The sequence below is a fragment of the Diceros bicornis genome, chromosome 14 (genome assembly GCF_020826845.1).
Source record: "Diceros bicornis minor isolate mBicDic1 chromosome 14, mDicBic1.mat.cur, whole genome shotgun sequence".
Taxonomy (NCBI): domain Eukaryota; kingdom Metazoa; phylum Chordata; class Mammalia; order Perissodactyla; family Rhinocerotidae; genus Diceros; species Diceros bicornis.
In genome coordinates, this window is record NC_080753.1 from 19,505,565 (window position 1) to 19,531,509 (window position 25,945).

A 25,945-nucleotide genomic window follows, 5' to 3' on the forward strand; every position below is an offset into this window, starting at 1 on the left:
TATTAAACTAGTATTTTCATTTAAAAATTAAGACTCTACTACAGAATTGCATATCAAGGGAATGAAATACATCTATAGAATTTTTCATGAGATGCAAATTTTGTGTTGTAACATCTTATATTGTAAATATGATAGAAACCAGCAGTAAATGAAATTTATACTTAAATTATTTTCAATTCTGTAATCCATTATTACAAAAACAGTAACAATAAGACATCACTGAGTTTATGGGGTGCTTACTCTGTTCTAGGCGTAGTGTTACACATTTCACAAATTCATTACTCATTTATTTTTCACAACTTTTTTTTTTTTATTGCGGTAACATTGGTTTATAACATTGTACAAATTCCAGGTGTACATCTCACAAGAACTTAATACCCAGAAAACTGGGGATTATTAAATCCAGAAATCTGGGGATTAGAGTGGTTAATCACTTTTGAAACATTACGTGCCTTAGTAAATAACAGCAATAGTCTCTCACCATGTATTTTCTTTGATACTGATTTAATAGTTATTTTCTGTGTTGTAGGATCTGAAGAAAAACTACTACCTTATAGTACAATGCAGTTCTCCTAGTTCCTAATCCATGCGAGTTAGGGACTGTGTCTCTAATACGGCAGTGGAGCGTAGTAGCAAAGAGTGTGGGCTCTGCAGCCAGGGCCAGGCACACGTGCTTTCATCCCAGCTCAACCACCCACAACCTATGCATCCCTGGCCAAGTTCCCTACCTTAATTGTGCTTCTGTTTCCTCAAAAGTAAAGTGGTGAAGATAATACTTCCTGGAGTTGTGGTGCGGATTGAATGGTTAAATACATAGAGCATTTAAAGCAGTACTTGCCTCAGCAAATGATGACTAGACATTAGCTAACATTATATCTGTCACCTAAGCCTGAGTTGTTTAAGACTCAAAGTGTACGAGTAACTTAATGGAAATGTTATAGTGTCTGTATTTCTTCTTCATGATGGAGAATGACCACTGGCAAAGGCAAATCTGGGGAAACCTTCCAATAAAGAAAATGCCTTCATGGAATTTGTCTGATGACCAGAGAGCAACCATAGTAGGTTGCTTTGGATGATCTGACCTGGCACCGTTCAAGACAAATATTAGTTCTCTGCATGGTTTTAGAGTATTGTAGTGTTCATAATATACTGGCTTGGCAATTCTCTCTCCCCTGGTGTGTAGGCTGAGAATCTGCATGGCAGATGGGGGTGATGTTTTCTCCTGAATGCTCCAGAGATCTGTGTTTCTGTGTTACTTGCATTTTCCTAAGAGCAGAGATTTATCGAAAAAAAATTTTTTAACTATAGTAGCATTTGTAAAAATGGTAATATGTACTAACTTTTGTTTTAAGTACTTTATGAGTAGTAACTCATTTAATTCTCACAGCAATCCTGTGGAGTAGGTACCATATTATGACCATTTTATAGATGAGGAAATTGAGACACAGAGAGCTTAAAGTACCTGTCCAAGGTGACCCAGCTCTTGAATAACTAAGCCGGGTTCCAGTTCTACATGTAAGGATTTAGGAAGGTACCATTCCGTCCTAACAAGTAAGAAGATGAACAGATGGAAAAATCAACAACTCTTCTCGGATTCATAAGAGAGAAAGGTCACAGGACAAACCACTGCCCCCAAGATTGGAGAGACCAACAGGCAAATAGAGGGAGATGACACTTCCCAGAGCAGAGACTCAAGAGCAGAAACTGCCGTGGGAACCAGTGCCAGGGTAGGAAAACCTGAGCTATAATTAATGAATTGCTGGAGGCTCAGTGTGGACAATTCTCAGAGTTAAAAACTCCAGGGGGACCCAGTTGTGGGAGGCCTCCACAATATTGTGAGACTTACCTATAGGAGCTTGACCAGGTTCCCATACTAAATATGAGAGCAAGATGCCCTTGGCTTCCAGCAGGGGGAAAGGAAAAGGAACCAGTTTGAAATATGGCAAAGCACTCTGTTCTTCTTAACAAGGCCTGCCTTAGGGGAAACCAGTTAACCAGAGCTTAACCTGCTGGAGTATTATCGGAGCCTAACTGACCTGGGGAAGGGAAGTACCTAACTTCAGCGGCTCTAGCCATCCTGTCCCACCTATGGGGGGAGAAAAAAAGTGAGAAACACTTGTGAAGTTCACAGTCTAGAAGCACAGGCTCACTAAAAGACTGAGACCTAATTGTAGGACTGTAGAATGCTTCTCTTCCCCTCAGACCTCACCACCACATTAGTAAAGGCCTATTTACAGCAGTTCTTTTTACCCAGTACAACATGTCTGGATATCAAGAAAAAACTGCGCGGCATACAAAAAGGCAAAAAAACACAGCTTGAAGAGACAGAGCAAGCATCAGAACCATACATGGCAGGGATGTTGGAATTATCAGACCAGGAATTTAAAATAACTATGATTAATATACTAAGGGCTCTCATGGATCAAGTAGACAGCATGCAAGAACAGATGGGCAATGTAAGCAGAGAGATGGAAATACTAAGAAAGAACCAAATGCACGCTAGAGATGAAAAACACTGTAACAGAAATGAAGAATGCCTTTCTTTGATGGGCTTATTAGTAGTCTGGACACAGCTGAGGAAAGAATTTCTGAGCTAGAGGATGTATTAACTGAATTCTTGAAAACTGAAAAGCAAGAAGCAAAGAGAACAAAGACTGAAAAAAAAATAGAACAAAATATCCAAGGACTGTGGGAGAACTACAAAGGGTGTAACATACATGGATTGGGAATTCCAGAAGAAGAAAGGAACAGAAGAGGGACTGGCCTGATGGTGTAGTGGTTAAGTTCATGTGCTCCACTTTGGTGGCCCAGGGTTCGCAAGTTTGGATCCTGGGCGCAGACCTACACTGCTCTTCAAGCCATGCTGTGGCAGTGATCCACACACAAATTAGAGGAAGATTGGCACAGATGTTAGCTTAGGGACAGTCTTCCTCCAGAAAAATGAGGAAGATTGGCAACAGATGTGTGTTAGCTCAAGGCCAATCTTCTTCTCACACACACACACACACACACACACACACACACACAACAATGGAACAGAAGAAAGATTTGACACAATAATGACTGAGAATGTCCCCAAATCGATGTCAGATGCCACCACCACAGATCCAGGAAGCTCAGAGAACACCAAGCAGGTAAACGCCGAAAAACTACAACTCACCATATCAATTTTTAAATTACAGAAAATCAAAGATAAAGAAAAAATCCTGAAGAAGCCAGAAGGAAAAAACATCATACCTGTGGAGGAATACAGATAAGAATTACATCTGACTTCTCCTCAGAAACCGTACAAGCAAGAAGAGGGTGGAGTGCGATATTTATTTATTATTTTTTTCTTTGCTTTTGTTTGACTAGCCTGGTGAGACATGGTATTCAAAAAGATAGTGCTAAGACCCATGTCAAAGAGTGTACTGCCTATGTTTTCTTCTAGAATTTATGGTTTCAGGTCTTACATTCAAGTCTTTAATCCATTTCGAGTTAAGTTTTGTGTATGATGTAAGATAATGGTCTACTTTCTTTCTTTTGCATGTGGCTGTGCAGTTTTCCCAATACCATATATTGAAGAGACTTTCATTCCTCCGTTGTATGTTCTTGGCTTCCTTGTCAAAAATTAGCTGTCCATACAAAGAGAACAGATTACTGGTTACCAGAGAGGAAAGGGATTGGGCATAAGGGGCAAAGGGGCACATATATATGGTGACTGACAAATAATAACGTACAACTGAGATTTCACAATGTTATAAACTATTATGACCTCAATAAAAAAATATTGGCTGTCCATAGATGTGTGAGTTTATTTCTGGGCTGTCAATTCTATTCCATTGATCTGTGTGTCTTTTTATGCCAGTACCATGCTGTTTTGATTACTATAGCTTTGTAGTACATTTTGAAGTCAGGGAGTGTGATATCTTGAGCTTTGAATATTGAATCTGTAGATTGCTGTAGGTAGTATGGACATTTTAACTATGTGAATCTAGCTGAAGGTTTGTCTATTTCATTTACCCTTTCAAAGAACCAGCTCTTAGTTTCACTGATTTTTTTTCTATTGTTTTTTTAGTCTCCATTTCATTTATTTGCACTCTGATTTTTATTATATTTTATTATTTATTTCCTTCTATTGATTTTGGGCTTTCTTTGTTCTTCTTTTTCTAGTTCCTTTAGGTGTACTGTTTGATTGTTTCTTTGAGATGTTTCTTGTTTTTTTGAGGTAGGCCTGTATTGCTATAAACTTCCCTCTTACTACTGCTTTTACTGTATCCCATAAATTTTGGTATGTCATATTTTCATTTTCATATTCATTTTAACTATGTTAAGTCTTCCAGTCCATGAGCATGGAATATCTTTCCATTTCCTTGTGTCTTCAATTTCTTTCAACAATGTTTTATAGTTTTCAGTGTACAGGTCTTTCACCCCTTTGATTAAATTTATTCCTAGGTATTTTATTCTTTTTGTTGCAATTGTAAATGGAATGGTATTCTTAATTTCTCTGTTTGCTATCTCATTGTTAGTGTATAAAAACACAACTGATTTTTGTATGTTGCTTTTGTACCCTGCAACTTTACTGTATTTTTTTATTATTTCTAATAGTGTTTTGGTGGATTCTGTAGGGTTTTCTATATATACAATCATGTCATCTGCAAATAGTGACAGTTCTTAAAGGTATACCTTTCAGTTTTTCTCCATTGAGTATGATATTAGCTGTGGGTTTGTCATATATGGCCTTTATTATGTTGAGATACTTTCCTTCTATATCCAATATATTCAGAGGTTTGTCATAAATGGATGCTGTGTCTTCTCAAATGCTCTCTGCATCTATTGAGATGATATGTGATTTTTTGTGTGTGTGTGTGAGGAGATCAGCCCTTTCCTAACATCTGCCAATCCTCCTCTTTTTTTTGCTGAGGAAGACTGGCCCTGGGCTAACATCCGTGCCCATCTTCCTCCACTTTATATGGGACACTGCCACAGCATGGCTTGCCAAGTAGTGCATCAGTGCGCGCCCAGGATCCAAACCGGCGAACCCCAGGCTGCCGCAGCAGAGCGCACACACTTAACCGCTTGCTCCACTGGGCCGGCCCCATGATGATCGTGTGATTTCTATTCTTCATTTTGTTAATGTGGTGTATCATGTTGATTGATTTGTGGATGTTGAACACTGCCTGCATCCCTGGAATAAATCCCACTTGATCATGGTGTATGATCTTTTTAATGTATTGCTGTGTTCAATTTGCTGGTATTTTGTTGAGGATTTTTGCATCTATATTCATCAGTGATATTGGCCTTTATTAAGTTTCTTTTTTGTGTGTTGTCCTTATCTTGTTTTGTTATCAGAATAAAGCTGGCTTCATAGAATGAGTTAGAAAGTATCCCTTCCTCTTCAATTTTTTGGAAGTGTTTGAGAATGGTAGGTGTTAAGTCTTCTTAGAATGTTTGGTAGAATTCATCAGAGAAGCCATCTGGTCCTGGACTTTTGTTTTTGGGGAGGTTTTTGATTACTGTTTCAACCCCCTACTAGTGATTGGTCTATTCAGATTCTCTATTTCTTCTTGATTCAGTTTTGGAAGGTTGTATGATTCTAAGAATTTATCTGTTTCTTCTAGATTATCCAATTTGTTGGCATATAGCCTTTCATAGTATTCACTTATAATCTTTTGTATTTCTGTGGCATCCATTGTAATTTCTCCTCTTCCATTTCTGATTTTATGTATTTGAGCCTTCTCTCTTATTTTCTTGGTGAGTTGGAGGTTGAATCAGTCACCAATGGCCAATGAGTTAATAAATCATGCCTATGTAATGAAGCCTCCATAAAAATTCAAAAGGACAGAATTCAGAGAGCTTCTGGGTTAGTGAAAACATAATGATTTGGGGAGAGTGGTGTGCTTGGAAAAAGCATGGAAGCTCTGCACCCTTTTCCCATACCTTGCCCTACACAGCTCTTCCATCTGGATGTTCATCTGTACCCTTTATAATATCCTTTTATAGTAAACCAATAATCCAGTAAGTAAAATGTTTCTAAGTTCTGTGAGCCACTCTAGCAAATTAATCAAATCTGAGGAAGGGGTCATGGGAGTCTCTGATTTATATAGCCGGTTGGTCAGAAGTACAGATAACAACCTGGAATTTCGTCTGGCGTCTGAAGTCCAAGGAGTGGGTTATTGGAACGTCCAGTCTGTAGCCAGTCAGTCAGAAGCACAGGCAATAACGTGAGCTTGCAACTGGCATCTGAGTGGGTAGGTGGGTGCAGTCTTGTAGGACTGAACCCTTAACCTGTGGAACCTGATGCTGTCTCCAAGTAGATAGTATCAGAATTGAATTGAGTTGAGCTGAATTATAGGACACCCAACTGGTGTCCTGAGCATTGTTCATTGGTGTGTGGAATCCCCATCCACAAACATTGGAAGTTGGTACCAGAATCCCTTCAGCAATGATGTCCCCTCTCACTCCTTTTCAACATATTACTGAAAGTCCTTGCTAATGCCATAAGGCAAGAAACGAAATAAAAGTTATACAGATTGGGAAGGAAGACATAAAACCATCTTTGTTCACAGATAACATAATCGATATATAGAAAATCCAAAAAAATCAACAAAAAAAAATACTGGCACTAATAAGCAATTATAGCAAGGTTGCTGGATACCAAGTTAATATACAAAAGTTAATTGCTTTCCTGTATACTAACAATGAGCAAGTGGAATGTGAAATTAAAAACACTTTATCATTTACATTAGCACCTCCAAAAGTTAAATGCTTAGGTATAAATTTAACTGTATATATACAAGATCTGTATGAGGAAAACTATAAAAATTTGATGAATACAATCAAAGAACTAAATAAATGTAGAGATATTCCATGTTCATGGATAGGAAGACTCAATATTGTCAAAATGTCAGTTCTTTCCAACTTGGTCTGTAGATTCAGTGCAATCTCAATCAAAATCCCAGCAAATTATTTTATGGATATTCACAAACTGATTCTAAAGTTTATATGGAGAGGCAAAGACCCCAAATCGCCAACAGAATATTGAAAGAGAAGAAAAAAGTTTTTCAAAAGAATGATGCCACCTGACTTTAAGTGTTACTATAAAGCTACAGTAATCAAGATAGTGTGGTATTAGCAAAAGAACAGACAAGTAGATTAATAAGAGAGACTAGAGAGCCCAGAAATAGACACCCTTAAATATAATTAACTGATCTTTGACAAAGGTTCGAAGGCAATATAGTGGAAAAAAGATCGATGCTTTAACAAATAGTGCTGAAACAACTGGACATCCACATGCAAAAAAATGAATCTAGACACAGACTTTACATCTTTTACAAAAAGTAACTCAAAATGGATCATAGACCTAAATGTAAAATGCTAAGGTATTAAACTACTGAAAGATAATGTAGGAGAAAACCTAGTTGACCTTGGGTACAGGGATGCCTTTTTAGATATAATTCCAAAGACACAATCCATGAAAGAAATTATTGATAAGCTGGACTTCATTAAAATTAAAAACTGCTCTGTGAAAGACAATATCAAGAGGATTAGAAGACAAGCCCTAGACTGAGAGACAAGATTTGCAAACAACTCGTCTGATAAAGAACTGTTTTCCAAAATATACAAAGAACACTTAAAATTCAACAATAAGGTACAGCAACCCAATCAAAAAATGGACCAAAGAACTTAACAGACACCTCATCAAAGAAGATATACCATATGTGGTAAATAAACATATGAAAAGATGCTCCACATCATATTCCATCAGGGAATTGAAAGTTAAAACAACAATAACATACCACTACACACCTATTAGAATGACCAGATCTGGAACACTGACAACACCAAATACTAGGGAGCATGTGGAGGAACAGGAACTCTCATTCATTGCTGGTGGGAATGCAAAATGATACAGACACTTTGGAAGACACTTTGGTGGTTTCTTACAAAACGAAACATGCTCTTACCATACAATCTAGCAATTGCACTTCTTGGTATTTGCCCAAATGATTTGAAAACTTATGTCCACACAAAAAAACCTGCATACGGATATTTATAGCAACTTTATTTGTAATTGCCAAAACTTGGAAGCAACTAACATGCCCTTCAGTAAGTAAATGGATAAACTCTGGTACATCCAGAGAATGGAATATTATTCAACGCTAAAAAGAAATGAGCTATTAAGCCATGAAAAGACATGGAGGAACCATAAATGTGTATTACTAAGAGAAAGAAGTCAACCTGGGAAAGCTATGTACTGTTTGATTCCAACTATATGACATCCTGGAAAAGGCAAAACTATGGCGACAGTGAAAAAATCAGTGGTTGTCAGAGAGGGAGTAGAGATGAATAGGCAGAGCATAGAGGATTTTTAGGGCAGTGAAAATACTCACTATGATATTGTAATGATGGATATATGTCGTTATGCATTTGTCCAAAGCCATAGAGTTTACAACACCAAGATTGAACCCTAAGGTAAACTATGGACTTTAGATGATTATGATGTGTCAATGTAGATTCATCCTTGATAAAAAATGTACCATTCTGGTGAATAATGTTGATAAGGGGGAAGGCTATGCATGTATGGGGGTAAGGGTTATATGGGAAATCTCTGTAGCTTCCTCTCAATTTTATTGTAAACCTAAAACTGCTTTAAAAAAAATAAAGTCTTAAAAAGAAAACGCCAGGATTTGAACCAGCTGAGGAGTTGAGCTCCAGAGTCCCTACTCCTAATTACTATACTACCAGTAAGTGTGTAAATCCCTTATCATGCCAGAAACTGCAAACCTAGGAATGGCAGGAATAATATTTTAGATGTTATTTCTAATACAGAAAAGAAGAAAAGAAAAGGCAAGTCTTTGTTTATTAGCATCAGTCTTTGTCGCATAGAAGTGGTTTAACAATATTTCTTTCTTTTAAACAGACATTCGTACAGGCTATGATGGATACCATAGAGATGGAAAAAAATGAACAAAAGCAACCCAATTATGCACTCTTAATACTTTGGGCTTCTCTGACCAATGCTGTCCCTGTAAGTACATTGGTAAAGTAAGGGTTACATTTCTGTCTACTGTACTTTCAATTTTTCCCTTCATTTTTTTTCCTTTTTTTCAGTCTTTTAACTTCTTATTATGGGGAAGAAAAGACTGCAGTGGATTTGGTTGTGAGATAGAAAAACAAAACTGAAAGCCTAATGAAACCTGATAAGATCACAAAGGAGGCCAAGCAGAGATATGAAGGGAATTCTGCCCTCTGAAAGGCAACGTGTAACCTAGGGGAAAGCTTGCACCTTGGGGCCAGTTGTGGCAACACCTGGTTATGGAGCGCTTTCTGTGTCAGGGAACTTGCTTCGTATTGGCCTGCAAAGATGAATAAGACTTGACTCCACCCTTTTATGGGGAGAGAGTAGGTAAACGGATAGTTTCAGATAGATTGGACTTGAATCCAGATATCCCCAGTCATAGCGATAAAATCTCATGAAGGTAACTCCAACTCTCTGAACCTCCATTTCCTTACTGATAAAAAAACAATAATGAAAACTCCTATTATAGTCCTAGGACTTGGGTGCTTAATAAATGGTAACTCTCATTTCTCTACAAGGTTGTTGTAAGGATTCAGCGAGATAAACCCAGCTGGTAACCAATGAATATTAGTTCTTTGTCTTCCCCATACCCATTCTCCTTCTCTGCACCATTCCATTTGCATTACTTAGCATCTAGGTCCTGTAAGCTTCCCCATGAATGGAACTGGTGACATTTGAACTCACAATACTTCTAAAGAGAGCAGAGACTTTTTAACTGCTTCTTTTTAAAGGTGTTATGAACTAGATTAAAGTCATGAGATTTGTCTGCCATTTCACATTCTATGCATACCAGTTTCTTGTGTCAGAAGGAATTCACAATAGCTTAAGCTGCATTTATATTATTTGAGAACTTAAAAGGTAATCTCTTTTATATATTTGTCTTCTACTAAACAGGAAAATTCAACCCATCTCTAATGATAAATGTGGTCATTTTTCTTTTTTCTTCTAATAAATATAAATAAAATGATTTGAGTACTATTTATTTCTCTTTCTTATGAAGATTGTGAAAGACTTTGTAAGTCCAGATAGTCTAGTTTCCTTTAACCTGTTGTAAAACTTATTGGATAAAGAGCAGAAATAGAGATTCTTGCCTCTCTGCTGAAATGTGTGTCGGCCACTAGAATATGTATTTCATCTGACATGGGCAAGTAAAAACAGTCCAATCTTTTCCCCCTCTTTACATACCTCTAATATTATTATCTGACTTTTTCCTTTTACGATTTTCTTGGAAACTGATTAAGCTACAGAAAAATTAAAAAGTAAACATCAGAACAACTCTCAAAACAGCAGCAAAACAGCCACTCCTGTCACAGGATTAATTTTCAAGATCTCGTTAGAAAGGTCCCCCGGAAGGAAAGGACACAAAGCCCCATTAATCTGACACAGGGGAAGTCAGTTCTTTGGAATTTGTTCCTGGCACTGGTCTAAAAGGATTTAAGTCACTTATTTCAGAAAGGAAGAGTCTGATGATTAGCAAAAGTTCCATCTTGCTGGCTCTTGTTGACACCTCCAAGAGGCAGCTGGTGTGCGGGCAGAGACCCTGGAGAGGCTTTAGAGTCAGGTCTAAAGCCAAGTCCCAGGGCTGGGTGACAGTGGGCCAATTGTTTAACCTCTCTGAGCCTCAGTGTCCTCATCTATAAAATAGGAGAAATGTTATCTACTTCATAAGATAGTTGTGAGCATTATATTTTTAAGAAATGGAATGTAGCTGACAGTCCCCGGCATGAGATAGGTGTTCCGTAAATGTCAGCTTTCTTCTCTTATAACAAGTAATGCCGTGGTTTCAATCAATCATTACTTTCAATGGCCTATTAATAATGGACTGCCCTGGCTTCCAAAACTTGACCACTTAAATGCCCCGGGGTTGGAGTAGCCATGCTGTCCTGGCTTCTGTGACCTCCCATCGCTTCCTGGAGGGCTGCTGAAAGGCCTGCCTTTCAGGTGGTGGGGCCTGTCCTGTCCTGGTGCCTAGATCATATTCTTATCTTCCCTGCTACTCTGCTCTGCCTCAGGCCCATGGAACTCAGAGCTAAGGTTTCAGATGCACTTGGTGCAGGTGGCTAGGAGGCTCCATGTGGTCTAGGTGGATTTTGGTGGACTGGCCCAAGATATTAACCATAACTTATGAAATTATTTCTATGAAAAACCCATTTCCAATTTCCAAGAAATTCCTGACTGCCAAATGAACTTTTCTTTTCTTTTTGGTGAGGAAGATTGGCCCTGACCTAACATCTGTGGCAGTCTTCCTCTGTTTTGTATATGGGGTGCCACCACAGCATGGCTTGATGAGCAGTGTGTAGGTCCACACCCGGCATCTGAACCCGCAAACCCTGGGCCACCAAAGCAGAGCGTGTAAACTTAACCACTACGCCACTGGGCTGGTCCCCCCAAATGAACTTTTTAAGAATATTTTTCCATACTAATTTCAAAGCTGGCATTTTACCTTTTTTATTGCTTCTCTGAAACTCTCAGTACTTTCACTAATGACAGCTACCCCCACCCCCCCCATCCCACCCTCCCCTCAACTCCCACAGCATTGACTGTCTATACTACCCATTGCCTATGCATGTAGCTGTTTTTTTCTCCTGTGTGTATCTCATTTCCCCAACTAGATGTGAAAGTTCTTTGGGCAAGAATTATGTCTTATACGTATTTGTGTTTACTGTGATTGGTAGAACAGTATCTGACATGTTATAGAGACTCCATCAATATTTGTTAAACCTTTTTCTGAACGGATAAAAAAATGATGCTGAAGAACATCCTGAAGTCATCTTCTCCCTGAGCAGCAGGGCAGAGCTTTCCTCCTTGTCCCTTCTCGCCTTGGTTCTTACCTCTCCGAAACAATGGAAAGATGCTGTAGCAGCTGCTTCTGAAGTTCAGTGAGACAGGAAGCCCTTCTTCTTTCTGCACAGCCCTCACCATGGACTTGACCCCTTTGACAAAATACTAATTGCTACTTTGGGAGCGGTTTTTTAACTCCTTTCCCAAATGTGGGTGCACAAAGACCTCAGGTCACTTACTCTTGTTTGTTGAGTTGGTAATATATGTAAACTTCTTATTTACCCTTTACTGTCTTTTACATGACTTTTATTTTTAAAAGAAAGTAATTTGGTTTTTAAAGTAGAAGAAAAAGATTTTTAGAAGAGAAATCTGTTAAGAAAAGAGGCATTAAAAATGGTAACTAACACCATTGTACAGCCATTTATAGTTTAGCTGAATTCCTTGTGTTTGTCATAAAAATAAGTATTACTGAGTTTTAGTGAATCTCTAAAACTATAATTTAGCACTAATTAATAAAACTCCAAACCCCTCTTTTGTGTAACTGAAAATCTACACTATCACTAAACTATTGTTTTTTTTCCCCCAACATGAACTCTGACTCTTTAAATAAGAGGAACTAAGTAGGGAGTGGTTTTTAATTAAATCCAGTAATTCAGCACTTCCATCTATAGATAACAGTAGAAAGGGCCTGAGCAGGGAGACAAGATAAGGAGCTCTCTGAGCACGTTTCTTCTTTTGTAGGAATGAACTAGATGATCTCTGGGGTAAGTCTTTTGTGATCTGGATAACGCCACCGCAAGAGGCCCTCCAGACTGTAGGGCCTTGGTTCCCCCGTTCTCTTTGTTTATGTAAACAGTACCATATGGATCCTTGCACTATCAGTTTTAATGTCACAGAGGGGAAAACAATGAGCAGTATTGAATTTGGCTTATTTGAGCACTTCCTCTTTTGACCACAGAGGGGAGTATTGGGATTATTTAAAGGTACCTCAAGTTACCGCACAAAAGAGACAAAAAGGCTGAAGTGTTTTTAAGTATTAATAATTTTTTCTTATTAATTTAATAATTTAATAGTTTATATATATTATATACATTGTGTATATATTGACTATATATTTCTAGTCCTTGTCATTTCAGGACTGATTTTCCTAGGTGAAATTTCTTTCATAGTCGTGTTCACAGAAAAATATGAAAGGGAAACTCAAGCTTCTTTTAATGATTTTATACAGGTTTCCTTTATCGTGTAATCTAAAAATATAAGCAAAAATATCTACCTGAATTAGCAGAAAGTTAATTTTTATGATGTGTAGAAGTATAATTTTAATCTTATAATACCACAATGAGGAAAGATATGAAATAATTTTGTTTGGTCTGGAGAGAGAACTTGCTAGCATGCTATGTTCAGTAACATTCAGGTGTGGAAGGACTCGAGTTTCCATATTGCGTACTCTTATAATTTAGTTTATGAGATTTTAGTTATAGTTCCTGGCTTATTTAAAATTACCGTGTTTCATTTGCAGAATATATGATTTGCTAATTCATTTGTATTTCAAGGAAATTAAATCTTGAAAAATGTTTTTGTTTTGGATTAACATTCTTAAGTGTCATAATTTGTTGTTTCTGAATATTTAATGTATGGCTATATAGTAGTTCATATTGTGTATTCATAAAATTTCACTTTATTGTTTAGTAAAGATAGTTTAATCTATATAAACAATATAGTTAAACTATAGTGACAGAATAAAATTACAGATTTGACCTCTTAGAGATATATATCTCTTTTGTTCATAAAATCTAGTGGTTTTCAAAGATGCTCTTTACTAACATGCTTTTAAGTTTAATTTAAATATTTTCCATATTCTTTGAAATGTTTATGGCTAATACTAAGTATGCTTTTGCCCACTTTCAAAGAAGGTTGTATTGTTTGATATATGTTTTTCTTTTTAAGGTTACATTTTGGACAATTGCCTTTATCCTCTCTCATCCCAGTATCTACAGGACCATCATGAAAGATATATCTTCTGTGTTTGGCACAGCAGGTACTAAACCTGAGTTAAATTATGTAACTGAAGAGAAATTAAATAATGTATGCTTGTCACATGTTATGGGCAAAGCTAAATGCCCATAATTTTATAGAAATTCAACATAATCCAAAATTGACCACGATTTATGTGTTTCAGGATATAAATTGATCAGGTAGAATCCTAGAATTTACTTATAGTCAAGGATTTTAGAGGTCATCTAGGCTAATCCCCTTACTTTCCAAATCACGAAATAAATGCTAGAGAGATTGTGATTTGGCTACCCTACTTATAAACATAAATATATATATGCAGGTATTTTCTTCAAATTTCTTGGCCCATTACCTCAATTGAGCTATAAGTCCATAGTTTTGGAATTCAGGATTTTCCAGATTTTATAAAAAGGTGTATGGTGCATATTCCATATATTACATAATAGTACTGCTGAAGTGTGGGTGTCAGGTAAGGTTTTGCCACCAAAGGCATTATTTTAAAAGTTGCAGCTGTTAGAGATTTGAGGGTTAGACCTGCAGATGGAGATTACTGCCTTGCACTTCTTAGTTCAGATTTGACCTCTACAACTGTCATATGTTTTTAAAAGCAGAAATAAACTTGAATGGAGAGCGCTCAACCACTTGTTTATTTAGCATAATTTAACCTATTTGGGAGTAGATTTTTTTTAAACCTTAATATGTCAAATTATGATTATGATATAAAAAGAATAGTAAATAACTGGTTTTCTTGGAAGAAAACAATATAATAGTAGGACAAAAGGTATGATGCCAATTAACAGTTATTCCCCCTTTCATGATTGCTGAAAATATTTTATTTGGAATTTTTTCTTTATTTTTTACTGCTTCTTATTGAGTTAAACCAGAAAGCAAATAGGCTTGACCAACATGGCCATCTAAGCCATACTGTCTCTGAGCCGTGAGTGTGAATCAGCGGGTGCTGGGTCTTATCTCATAGAAAGGGTGAGCATTACAATAATTGAGTACCAACAATGCTAACAAGTGAGATTCTGGAGGTACACTAGTGAGTATTAGAGAAGACTGCCTCCTTTACGGAGCTTACATCTACAAAGCTAATGGACGTGTGCATGCCTGCGTGTCTACAAATGATACAAGAGAATGCATCCTGGGTTGTTACATACTCTACCATTTTCTTGCTAGAGTCTTCTCCTGACTTAGGGTTCTCCAAATTCTTGGTCTTTAGGAAATAAAAAGGTAGATATGAGGATGGTGGGGATAATGTGGGGAGCCTATTTGACCCAAAGGCCACGACAAAAGTGTTGCATTAATCTAAATTTCTGCAATGCTTGAATCTTGAACTCTTGACCACAGGTCTAATGGAGAAAGCTAAAACTTCTTCTCTTTTTCTATATTCTGGTTTATTTTTAGAACCTGTTGTTCTTCTCTGACAGAAAAATGCTCCTTGAAATAGTAGTACCAGTGTAATAACTATACTATATCAATGTTTTCAGTCTGTAAGACTCTTGTGGGATTGAAAACAATTTATAAAAAATATCACAAACATTTTTTGCCATGTTATATTGCTTATATTTTTGCCATGCTAATATAACAGAAGCAATTCAGATCAATTCATGCATAAGATGTTGTAGCAGCTCTGGAATTTAGGTATTGCGAGAGGAAACCACAGATCTTTGGAGGGTGATGTCAAGGAAAATATCCGTGTCCCATACAAAGGATCCTGTCAAAGAAAGAACATTCAAGTGCATGGATCTAGAATCTGACTTAATATGGTAATTCTCCCATTCTTATCCTCTTCTCTATCACAGGATCACCTTTTCCTTCTTGGAGATGTCCTTAGTAAATTTCCAACTCTGAATCTCTCTGGCCTTAGCACTCACCCCTAGAGCCCATCCCAGACACTTCGCCTAACTTTCTTATAAACAGGTCTCAGAGTAAAAGCTGCTATTGAATACTTTGTCCTTTGTGTCGGGGTTCTTCCTCTTAGCATAATGTTTTACTTCATATCGTGATGTTTTACATTAATTGACTTGATTACATTCATGGGATAAATCCTACTTAATCATGGTATATAATCCATATAAAATGTATAATTTTTATATGATGCTGGATTCAGTTTGCTAGTGTTTTGTTGAGGAATTTTGCATCTACATTAATAAGGGATATTGGTTTATAGTTTTCTTGTGATGTCTTTGTCTGGTTTTGGTATTAGGATAATTCTGGCTTTATAGAATGATTTCAGAAGTGTTCCTTCATCTTATATTCTTTGGAAGAGTTTGCAAGGGATTAGGGTTAATTCTTCTTTAACCATATGGTAAAATTTACCAGTGAAGTGATCTGATTCAGAGATTTTCTTTGTGAGAGATTTTTTGATTAATTCATTCTCACCCCTTGTTATAGTCCTATTCCGATTATCTGTTTCTTCTTAAGTCAGTTTTGCATTTGTGTCTATTAGGAGTTGGCATACAGTTGTTCATAATATTCTCCATAATCTTTTTTATTTCTGTAAGGTCACTAGGAAAGCATCTCCCTCATTCTTGATTTTGGTAATTTGTGTCCTTTTTCTTTTTTCCTTGGTCAATGTAGCTAAAGGATTGTCAATATTGTTTTCAAAAAACTAACTTGGTTTTATTGATTTTGTTTGATTTTAATTTTTCTATTGATTTTCTATACTCTATTTCATTTATTTCTGTTTTAATCTTTAGTGTTCATAATTTTGTTTCTTTTCTATCTTTACTGATATTCTCTAGTTCTTTAGACATGATGTTTTTAGTTCTTTGAATATATTTAAAATATCTTTTAAAGTCTTATTTTAAGGCCAACATCTAGATTTCTTCAGAGATAGTTTCTATGGATTGCTTTTTTCCCTGTGTATGCTATATATTTTCTTATTTTGTCTTATTTCCTATTTATTGTTGCATGTTGTAATTTTTTGTTGAAAACTGGATATTTTAAATAACCTAATGTGGCAACTCTGAAAATCAGATACTCTTCTCTCCTCAAGCGTTACTGTTATTGCTGCTTGTTGTTATTTGTTTGTTTGTTTAATGACTTTTCTTAACTAATTCTGTAAAGTTTGTATTCTTTATCATATATGGCCACTTATGTCTCTGCTTGGTTAGTTTAGTGGTCAGCTAATACTTGAACAGAGATTTCTTTACACTAGGAAACAATAAGACTCCCGTTCTTTGCCAAGGGGCTCTGTGAGCATGTTGGGGCATGCCTTCAACACTCAGCCAGGCAGTTGAGAACTCTGCCTTAGCTTTCACTTCCTGCTTGCGCAGAGCCTCAAAGTCAGCCTGAAGTGAGACCTTAGGGCCTTCTCAGGTCTTTCCTGAGCATGAGTAAAGCCCTGGGCATTTGCTCAGCCCTACGCCTGGCCTTCCATGTTCCCAGGAATACATTGGACCTCTTCAAAGCCCCTAGGACATCTCATTCCCTAGCTTTTCATTTTAATCATTTTGGTTTGCCTCTTGTTTGTCCCAACTGTCATCTGTTGCCTCAGGTAGCTGCAAAGTTAAACAATTATCTAAAGGTTTCCAGCCAACGCCCCTGGGGAAAATACTTTTTCAAATGGATGAGCTCTAAGTCAGGTCAGATAAAGACAGTCTTGCAAGTGGGATCTTCTGGAGAACTGCCAGGCAGGTCAAATAATGAGAATTCTCTAGTAATGAGGTTTTGAAGTAGTTCCAACCCTGTGTGGCCCCCTCTGGTGGCTACTGGGCTGCTGCTTTGTGCTGTGATTGCAGGCTGTTGGTCTTCAAGGCCATGTGGATCTGTGGAGAGGGGGATGGAAATAGGGCCAGTTAAAATGTCATTAAGCTTGCTGTTCTTACCAAGATTCAGCCATTTTTCTTGGGTAAACACTCCCTGGATTGCTGCAAGCCTTTGGTTAGTTTCTAGAGTTCTGAAAAAATTGATTCTCACAATATTTACCAGATTCTCATTGATTTTAAAGAGGGAGTTTTTGGAGTCCTTACTCTACCATTTTTGTTGACATCATCCTGAACCATAATTTTTAAAATTTCTTTTAGGAAACCTTCTAGGTTCATAGAGGTTAACCCTTTATTCATCTATTCGTTGACTTAGCCCTCAAACATCTTTTGAGTGCCCACCATGTCAAGGCACTTTGTGAAGTGCTAGGACTATGAAGATGAAGAAGGTATGGTTCATGCTCTCAGCTCCTGAACGAAGTGCTTTTTATAAAACTGAAAGTAGGCTTGGAATTATCCAGAAGATGTTAGGAAAGAAAAATGAATATTTCCAGTTTCTTTGGAGATATGTACTTGCTGGTGAATTCTGTAGATTTTCTGGGCCTGGAACCCTTTCCCTGTTCTTGTTCATCTTTCAGTCAGCTTGAATGTCATTTCCTTGGATAGGTCTTTTAGTTTACCCTGTCTAAAATCACTTTCTCTAACTCTGCCCTTAGTGATTCTCTGACTTGTCTCACTCTTCATTTCGTTCATGAGTTATTTTTTATTTATTTCTGTAATTATTTATTTATCCTCTGCCTCCTTCACCAGAATGTAATCTCTCCAACAACAGGAACAATTTCTGTCTTGGTCTCTGTCTTCTGTCTTGGTATCCCCAGCTGCCTAGAACCAAAAAATTACTCAACAAATATTTTCTGAATGAATTTAATGAACAAATATAAGGATATATTTTTAAGAGATGAGTGTCTTTGTGTAGACTTCATTTGCAGCTCTATCACCCATCCCATTAGACAGTTTATATGAAATGGGTGTTTTATGTAAGGAAGTTTTTCACAATTTTCTACGCTTAATTTTTGAGTTAGTAGAACCAATATCCGATTAGCCGATATCTGATCAGTACTTAGAGAAACTGAGTAGTCTCAAGCCAAAGAATTCATATGAATGGTAATATAACATTTCTCTAGGGTTTTGAATTCTGCAAAGCGTTTTCTTGCCTATGATTTTATTTTTATCCCTTGATCTTGAGTGAAATATACATTATCAAATCATTGAAGATCTGGTAAAGAATATTTTGCTCTATTACAGAGTTTTGGGGTAAAATTCCTGGAAATTAGTCATTTTGTTTTCAATTTTAATTTATAAATCACCACACATTATTTTAATCACCTGTCATAACCTCAAAAACATGGTGCAGGTACTCATGTCAGATTGCCTGGGTTCAAATTCAGTCTAAGACACTTAGTAATGGTATATTCTTGCTCAAGTTAATGAATTCTTTAAGCCTGTTTCCTCTTTGGGAAAATGGCAAAATAAGAATGCCCATATCATGGAGTTATTATGAGGATATAGCAAATATAAAGTAGATAGAACAATGCCTGTCAAACCACAATTGTTTTATAAATCTGTTATGAACAAAACTAATATAACCATATCAATTATATGAAATTTTATAATCTTCCCATATCATGAAATTAGTAACTAGTATGACTTCAAGTTTTTCTACTTCCAAGTGTTAGTTGGTGGTGTTTTTTGAAATAACGTAGTTTTCTTGAATGTTTACAGCAATAAGTGAATTACTTTTATATCAATTGGCTGTACTTTTAAAGGGATTGAAGTATGGCAAAAATATAGCGTGAGGATATTTATGTCTAATATTATCCTAAGGGAAAGAAAGAATCGCAACAATAATAGCTAACCCTCAGATAGCACTTACTAAGTACTAGGCCTTAGTACTTAGGCCTATTCTAAGTCCTTTTCCTACTGACTCACTTTATCCTTGAATCATCCCAATCCTTGACTCATCCCTCCTAAATGTTATTGTTTACCCCCATTTCAAACATGAGGAAAATGAAGCACCAATTAGGTAACTTACCCAGACCACACAGCTAGTAAATGGTAGAACTAAGATTTGAACCAAAGTTTGTCTGGCTTAAGAGTTGATAACACAAATTAGCAGATCTCCTTGTTTCAAAATTTTACTCAAGAATGCTTGAATTAAGATACTTAGATCCAGTTTCCAGCTTGATCCCATTCCAAGTCGCTCCCATATTAGGCTTCCTAAAGCACAGCTCTAGTTATATGACATGTATATTCAGAAAATATTCCTGGAGTGACGTTCATGCGCATATCCTGAAACCAAGGCCCTGGTGGTCTGACCCGCCTTTGTGTGCACAATCACAGTCTAACTAAGGAAGACCTTTGAATACCCTCTAAAAACACTCTTCTTTTTCTTTCTGCTGTGTGTTACATTTGTAACACTAAATGTGATTTAATTTTGATAACTTTATAAGACTTTGCACAGACATAAATTTACAGATTAGAAAAAATATTTTCTAAACTATGCATCTCATGTTTAGTTCAGAAAATATGATTACCATATTTATAATCAAACTGTTTTCTAAAACAATATGGTATGACTATCAGGACAATGAAATTTACCAAACAAAATAATGGCGACTGATAATAAACAGCATAAAAGGGATCTGATTTGTGGTTTATGTGTGGGATCATCTTTACTTATTGTGTACCTATGCCTTCTTCTGACCAAGGTCACCTAGACATATGGATCCCAACCCCTCTAATTACCTCCTATACTGTGTTTTCTTCATCACTAATCCATTGTAGGTTCAACCTCTCTTCCTCCACTGGTTTCTTTTTCCTTCATCTGTCAGATCCCGGTACTCAGTGCTCAGCAACATCCAGTGGCTTCACTTCTCACTCAGAATAAAATCTAAAGCCTTCCTGTGGCTTTGGAGGCACTTTGTCATCTCCACAGTTTCTCTTCCAGCCTCCTCCTCATTTATTTCACCCCAGCCACAATCATTTATTCTTTCCACAAATATTTATTGAGCCCCTGTTATATGCCAGGAACTGTTTTAGCAGTTTGGGATATATTTTTAAAAAACCACAAAGATTACTTTTGTTTTGGTGCTTATATTCTGGTAGAGGAGACAGACAATTAACAGTAAACATGACACATAAGTAAACTCCAAAAATATTAGACTAGGTGATAAATGCTATGTAAAAAAGAAAACAGAGCAGAGTATGGAGGATTAGGAGTGCCAGGGGTGGGAGCAGGTGGCGGCCTTAAATAGCTGGATCAGGAGAGGGCTTATTGGCAAGATGAGATTTGAGCAAGAACGAAGATGGTAGGAGTTAAGAGAAGCAGATATATAAAGGAAGAGCTGGTTGCGGTCAGAGACTGTAGGTGTGGCCTCACTGTGTTCTCGTCATAGAATTCTCTGAGATCGTCACCATCAGTGGCATTTCTGTGGAGTTTTTTCCAGAGAAGAATGTGAGCACATATCTAACAAATGGTAAATAACCTGATTTACCATATTTAGAGAGAATATATGAAGAGGAGACGATGTCATGGCTTCCATCCCCACTGAGACTCTCCCCTTCTCTTGACAAGCATAGGCCTATCCTTCCTAGTTTCCATCACCACAAGAACCTGCTAGATTCATGACTTTCAGACTTTCCTTTTCACCTGATCTTCTGCCCCCTACAAATGTTTCAAATGTGAAAAGTCCACTGCTCATTGATCACAGCAGAAAATCTGGGTAGAGGTGTCTTCTCTTCCTTATCCAACTCACCCTTGCCACCGTTGGAAATCATGGCCCTTCCCTTCCTGTGGTTCCATTCACTTTCCCAAGAGCTGGACTTTGTCACTTCTAATTTTTTTCCACAGTGGTCACTCTGGTTACTCTTTCTATAATTTATAAGCAAGGTTTCTTAGAGGCAGCAGCAGAAACTAACTATAGCTGATTTAGTAAAACAACAAATATTAGAAGTTTATTAAGGAGTTCACAGAACTTCTAGGAGGGCTGGACAACCAGGCGTGGAGGGTGCATGGCCTGAAATAATGCTCCAAATCATTCTGCAGACCTGGTGTGGCAAGCACAACACTGCCACTAATGCCAAGTGCATTGTGACCACTGGCACAGGATGCTGAATGATGCTATGTCCCCAGGAATGTCATCCTGCAAAAACTGCAGTTGCTGCCAGAGGAAATTTTTTCAGTCTCCATTTCTTTACATCACTAACTCTATTCAAAGTCTGGGTTGGTAGATCTGATTGGCAAAGTCTTATTTTCCTAGTAATGTCCTAGCTTCAAGGGGGGCGAGGAAAGCAAGGATCTGGCATTTTTCTGCTCTGTGATGATAGACAAGCTTCTGCGGAAACACAGGATTCAGCTATTGCATAGCCAAACCTAACGAATATCAATCTGTGTGTGCAAATAATATATACTTTTACAAATGTATGTGAGTATAAGAAATAAATATATTTATTATATTATGATATAAATATTTTTTATAAATAGAAATATATTTTATAAATATAACTGTGTACCTTTATATCTATATACTTGTGTGTATGTACACATACATTCCTTGTCTGTTGCCGGGTGAGGTGACCCCTTGCCTGCAGACTCCATGAAAGCAGGCTGAGTACAGTTAAATCTCCACCTTTCTCATGAAACTTCATACTTGTATGAACTATGGACAATTCTAAAAAATAGTGCAATAATTAACTGAAACACCTGTGTCCTGACCAAAGACAAATGCTCATCTCCTTTATTCTGTTAATTTAAAACTTCACACACTCTTAGATCAACCAAACTTTGTTTTGTATGTTTTGATAAAGCAAGCAAAGTTTTTTCCTAAATCTCTTCCTCCCCCTATAGTGTTTTATCTCTGTTCAGTATTGTGAGCATTGCTCTACGCACAGAGCTGAAGAAGAATATTAAGTTATTCGTATTTTTACTTTAATGTTAAACTATATATTATGACATAATAAATTTTATTTAAGTATTTACATTTTAATTTAAGTAGCCTTTCACTAACCCACTATATTATGGTTTACTTTTATTTTTTATTTTAGTTAAAATACAGGAATACATACTGAGATCCTTCTTGCATTTTTAGCTTCATTGTACTTTGTTTCTTCAAGATAACTGCTAAAGGATTACTGGGTAATGCAAGATTAATCAACTCAGCATAAATACTCATGTGTCCTAAATGTCCATTTAGGCACTAAAGCACTCCCAGGCATTAACATTTGGGTCCTGTTTAGACTGTTTTAAAGCAATTTTCTTTTCTAATTCAGGATTCCCATTGTGAATATTTGCCCACCAGCAAAAGGTCATTTTATCTTAAAAACAAATAAAAATGCACTTGAATTTTTTAACTGGTTGCATTTGGGCCCTTTCCACCTATTCTTTTTAATGTAAGGTGGTATACACAGCACACTTCTTTTTGGCATTCAATTTTACTGTGCATTTATTTAAGGGAAAAATTAATAAACTTATTTTCTGTTAACTTACAAGGAATCAGGTTAGTTAATAGACATGCACCTGCATAGAAATGATCTCTATCTTACATAAAGTCATGATTCGTACATCATAAAAGGTACATTACAAAATTTTCATTGGATAAGAGTCAGGAATTTGATTCATGAGTTTCAGTGCTGTCACTCACTAATTGTGTGACTTTGGATAAAAGAGAAAATTTACTCAGAGCCCACCAATAAAGTTTCTTGGCACCACTGTGTTCTGATTTAGCAGCAGTCCTGATTGGGGACATAGCGATGCTGTCGAATGGCCAGATGCTATTACAGGGTGACATTGACTCAGATGGCTACACTCACCATGCACTAGTGAGAAAAGATGCTGTCACTGCTCGTAATTATAAACAAATATAAAAAACTAGCAAGTGATAAATGAACGAGAGCCTGTGGTGATGCTCTAGGCAAATTCCATGTTGTTTGCATTATTTTAATTTGTTCATCAGTTTTACTTCATTGCATTTAAACATTTTCATTTATTCTTGAAACCTTATTTATAGTCATCTGTTACCCATATTATAACTTGTATGCAGCTTCTGTCCACTTGGATGTGTCTCAATACCATCTTGCCAACCAATAACAACATTCTTGGAGGACTCCATCATGGCATATCAAAGACCCAAGTCCCTCTAGTTAACTGAAGAAGCTCACTCTCACTACCCCGCTGCAGCTGCCAGGCTCAATGTTTGATAGCCAAAGTTGTGTCTGTGATAGATTCTTGGCCCTTTGCGTTGTATGTTGACCAAAATATTGAGGAAAGAGATCGAGTAGCAGAGCCACGGGCACTCCAATGGAGTTATGAGCAGGGGAAAGTTATTTTATTAAGAAAAAAAAATTCTCTCCGCTCCCACTGGTAGCCTGCCCATATGAACCTAATACAGAGACTTTAGAGGCTATAGCATATCATATAGGAAATTTCTTACTAAGCCTCATTTTCTGTTGCTAGCCCGGCTTTTAAAATCCTGGAATGGACCCAGGAAACACTATATTATGCCGGAGCTTCTCACAAACTACTTCTCATTCGTCAACCTTGAAGAACATGTCGATTACCTAAGAAGATATTTATAAATGCAGGAGATTTCATCTGAAACTATTCTACTCCAAATATATAGTTTTGTTGTCTTCTTTTTCTCTTGACCTTAAAGACCAATATGGTATCATTTTGGAACTCACAACTTGTTACTTTCCAATCCACTAACCCAGCCCCAAAGACCAGGCTGAAACTTACATGTGTGATAGCTGGCCCATGAGAGATTTCCCAGGAGGCTACATTTCCTCCACTGTTTTTTGCCTTTAATACCTGAAGTGTGTCTTGTGACATTCTAACTCAATGGATTTGGTGTGAAGTCACTCTCTCCTCCTTTATTGCCTAGTTTCAACAGGCTGAAAGAGATGCCTCTAATAGCTGTAGAGTATTTAATATCCCTGTTTAAATTTATGAGCTTGGAGACAGGTCCTACTCTGGTGTTTCTCATTTTATTAAGTCTTTCACTATCTCACCCCGGTGTGGCACTATTAATCTGCTTTATTTATCCTCTACATTTTTCATTCAGACAGTTCTTTTTTCCCAGTGTGTTCTGTTGGAGAATTATTCAGGCATTTGGATAATCTTTTTTCCTCTTTAAAAAACACTGAGGTAAAGGTCTTTAAGTCAGGGCAACATCTCCCCGGAGAACACAATCCAAAACTTCAGAATTATTTAGGCAAGAGTTTATAAATAAAGGATATTTCTCAATCAAAATTTATTTTACATTTTTTATCTACCCATTGTTGTCTCGTTTGGTCAATATCTCCCCCTTTTATTTATTATAAATTGGACTATGTCCTTTATTCCTTGAAGAAACCGTCATAATTATGAAGCAGACTCCATTTTATCTTCCAGTAAGTAGAGAAACTGATCATGTCTTTTTAATATCTGAGAGAAATACTTCTGAAAATTACTTGAGGTATTAGTTTCTCAGAAGAGAATCCTACACGGTTGACTTGGTATAGTGGCATTAAACTTTTCTTGAAATGATGGAGTGGGATTTGGGATATTTTTATATGGGCATGTAAGGATAGAAGAAAGGGTGAGGAGGCTCAGTCTGCCGATTCTTAACTCCTTATCTTCCATCGGCTGTAATAACCTGTTCTGAGCAATGTTGCAGTCCTGAGTATCTTTCTCAATCCGTTGTTATCACTGCCTCTCTCATATTCGGTCTGTTGTTATGATGTCCAACTGAAGCAGGTGAGCAGAGTCTACTTCCAAAAGGTTATTGCTTATAATTTTTCAACAGGTGTCAAGCAGAGTAGTTATCAATGCACTAGTTATCAATCCCAGGGGAGGCCTCTAAACACTTCTGCCCACTGCATCTTGGAATCAGAGTCGACAAGAAAAACACAACGCAGTCAAGCACTGGGTGGAGCAACGCTTTACTCACGTACAGAAGAGACAGAGCACGATCAGCTTCAGTAGTGGGCATCAGTCCCCCCTGGCCAGCAGCTGACACATGGCAGTTGGCCTAAGCGTACCCCTCTCCTGCTGCAGTGGAAGGAACCCTGTCCCCTTCTCTTGGAGGATAGATAGAGCAGTGGGTTGGCCAGGTGCCATATGCTGCACACGCTTTAAGCAGAGACAACTAAGTACTCATGGCTCCTGAAACAAGGAAAGACATTCCCACCTGAGGTGATAATCCTGGCACGAGCTGGGTGGGCTCTTTATCTCCTGGTAAGGCCGTGTTCCAGGACTAAGGCACATTCTCATGCAGCTGAGTTGGGGTCAAAAAACTGCGCCATGAGATGGACTTTCCCAACAATAGGAATATGCCTCCTTGAT

General features: G+C 37.2%; 1 protein-coding gene across 1 annotated transcript in view; it reads left to right on the plus strand.

Moving 5' to 3' along the window:
* Positions 1-25,945, plus strand: part of LOC131413600 (24-hydroxycholesterol 7-alpha-hydroxylase) — an 89,773-nt gene that overhangs the window by 23,473 nt on the left and 40,355 nt on the right. The window contains exons 6-7 of the mRNA XM_058554211.1: positions 8,903-9,010; positions 13,790-13,880. Of these exons, the coding sequence (XP_058410194.1) occupies positions 8,903-9,010; positions 13,790-13,880 (199 nt within the window). The remainder of the gene's footprint in view (positions 1-8,902; positions 9,011-13,789; positions 13,881-25,945) is intronic.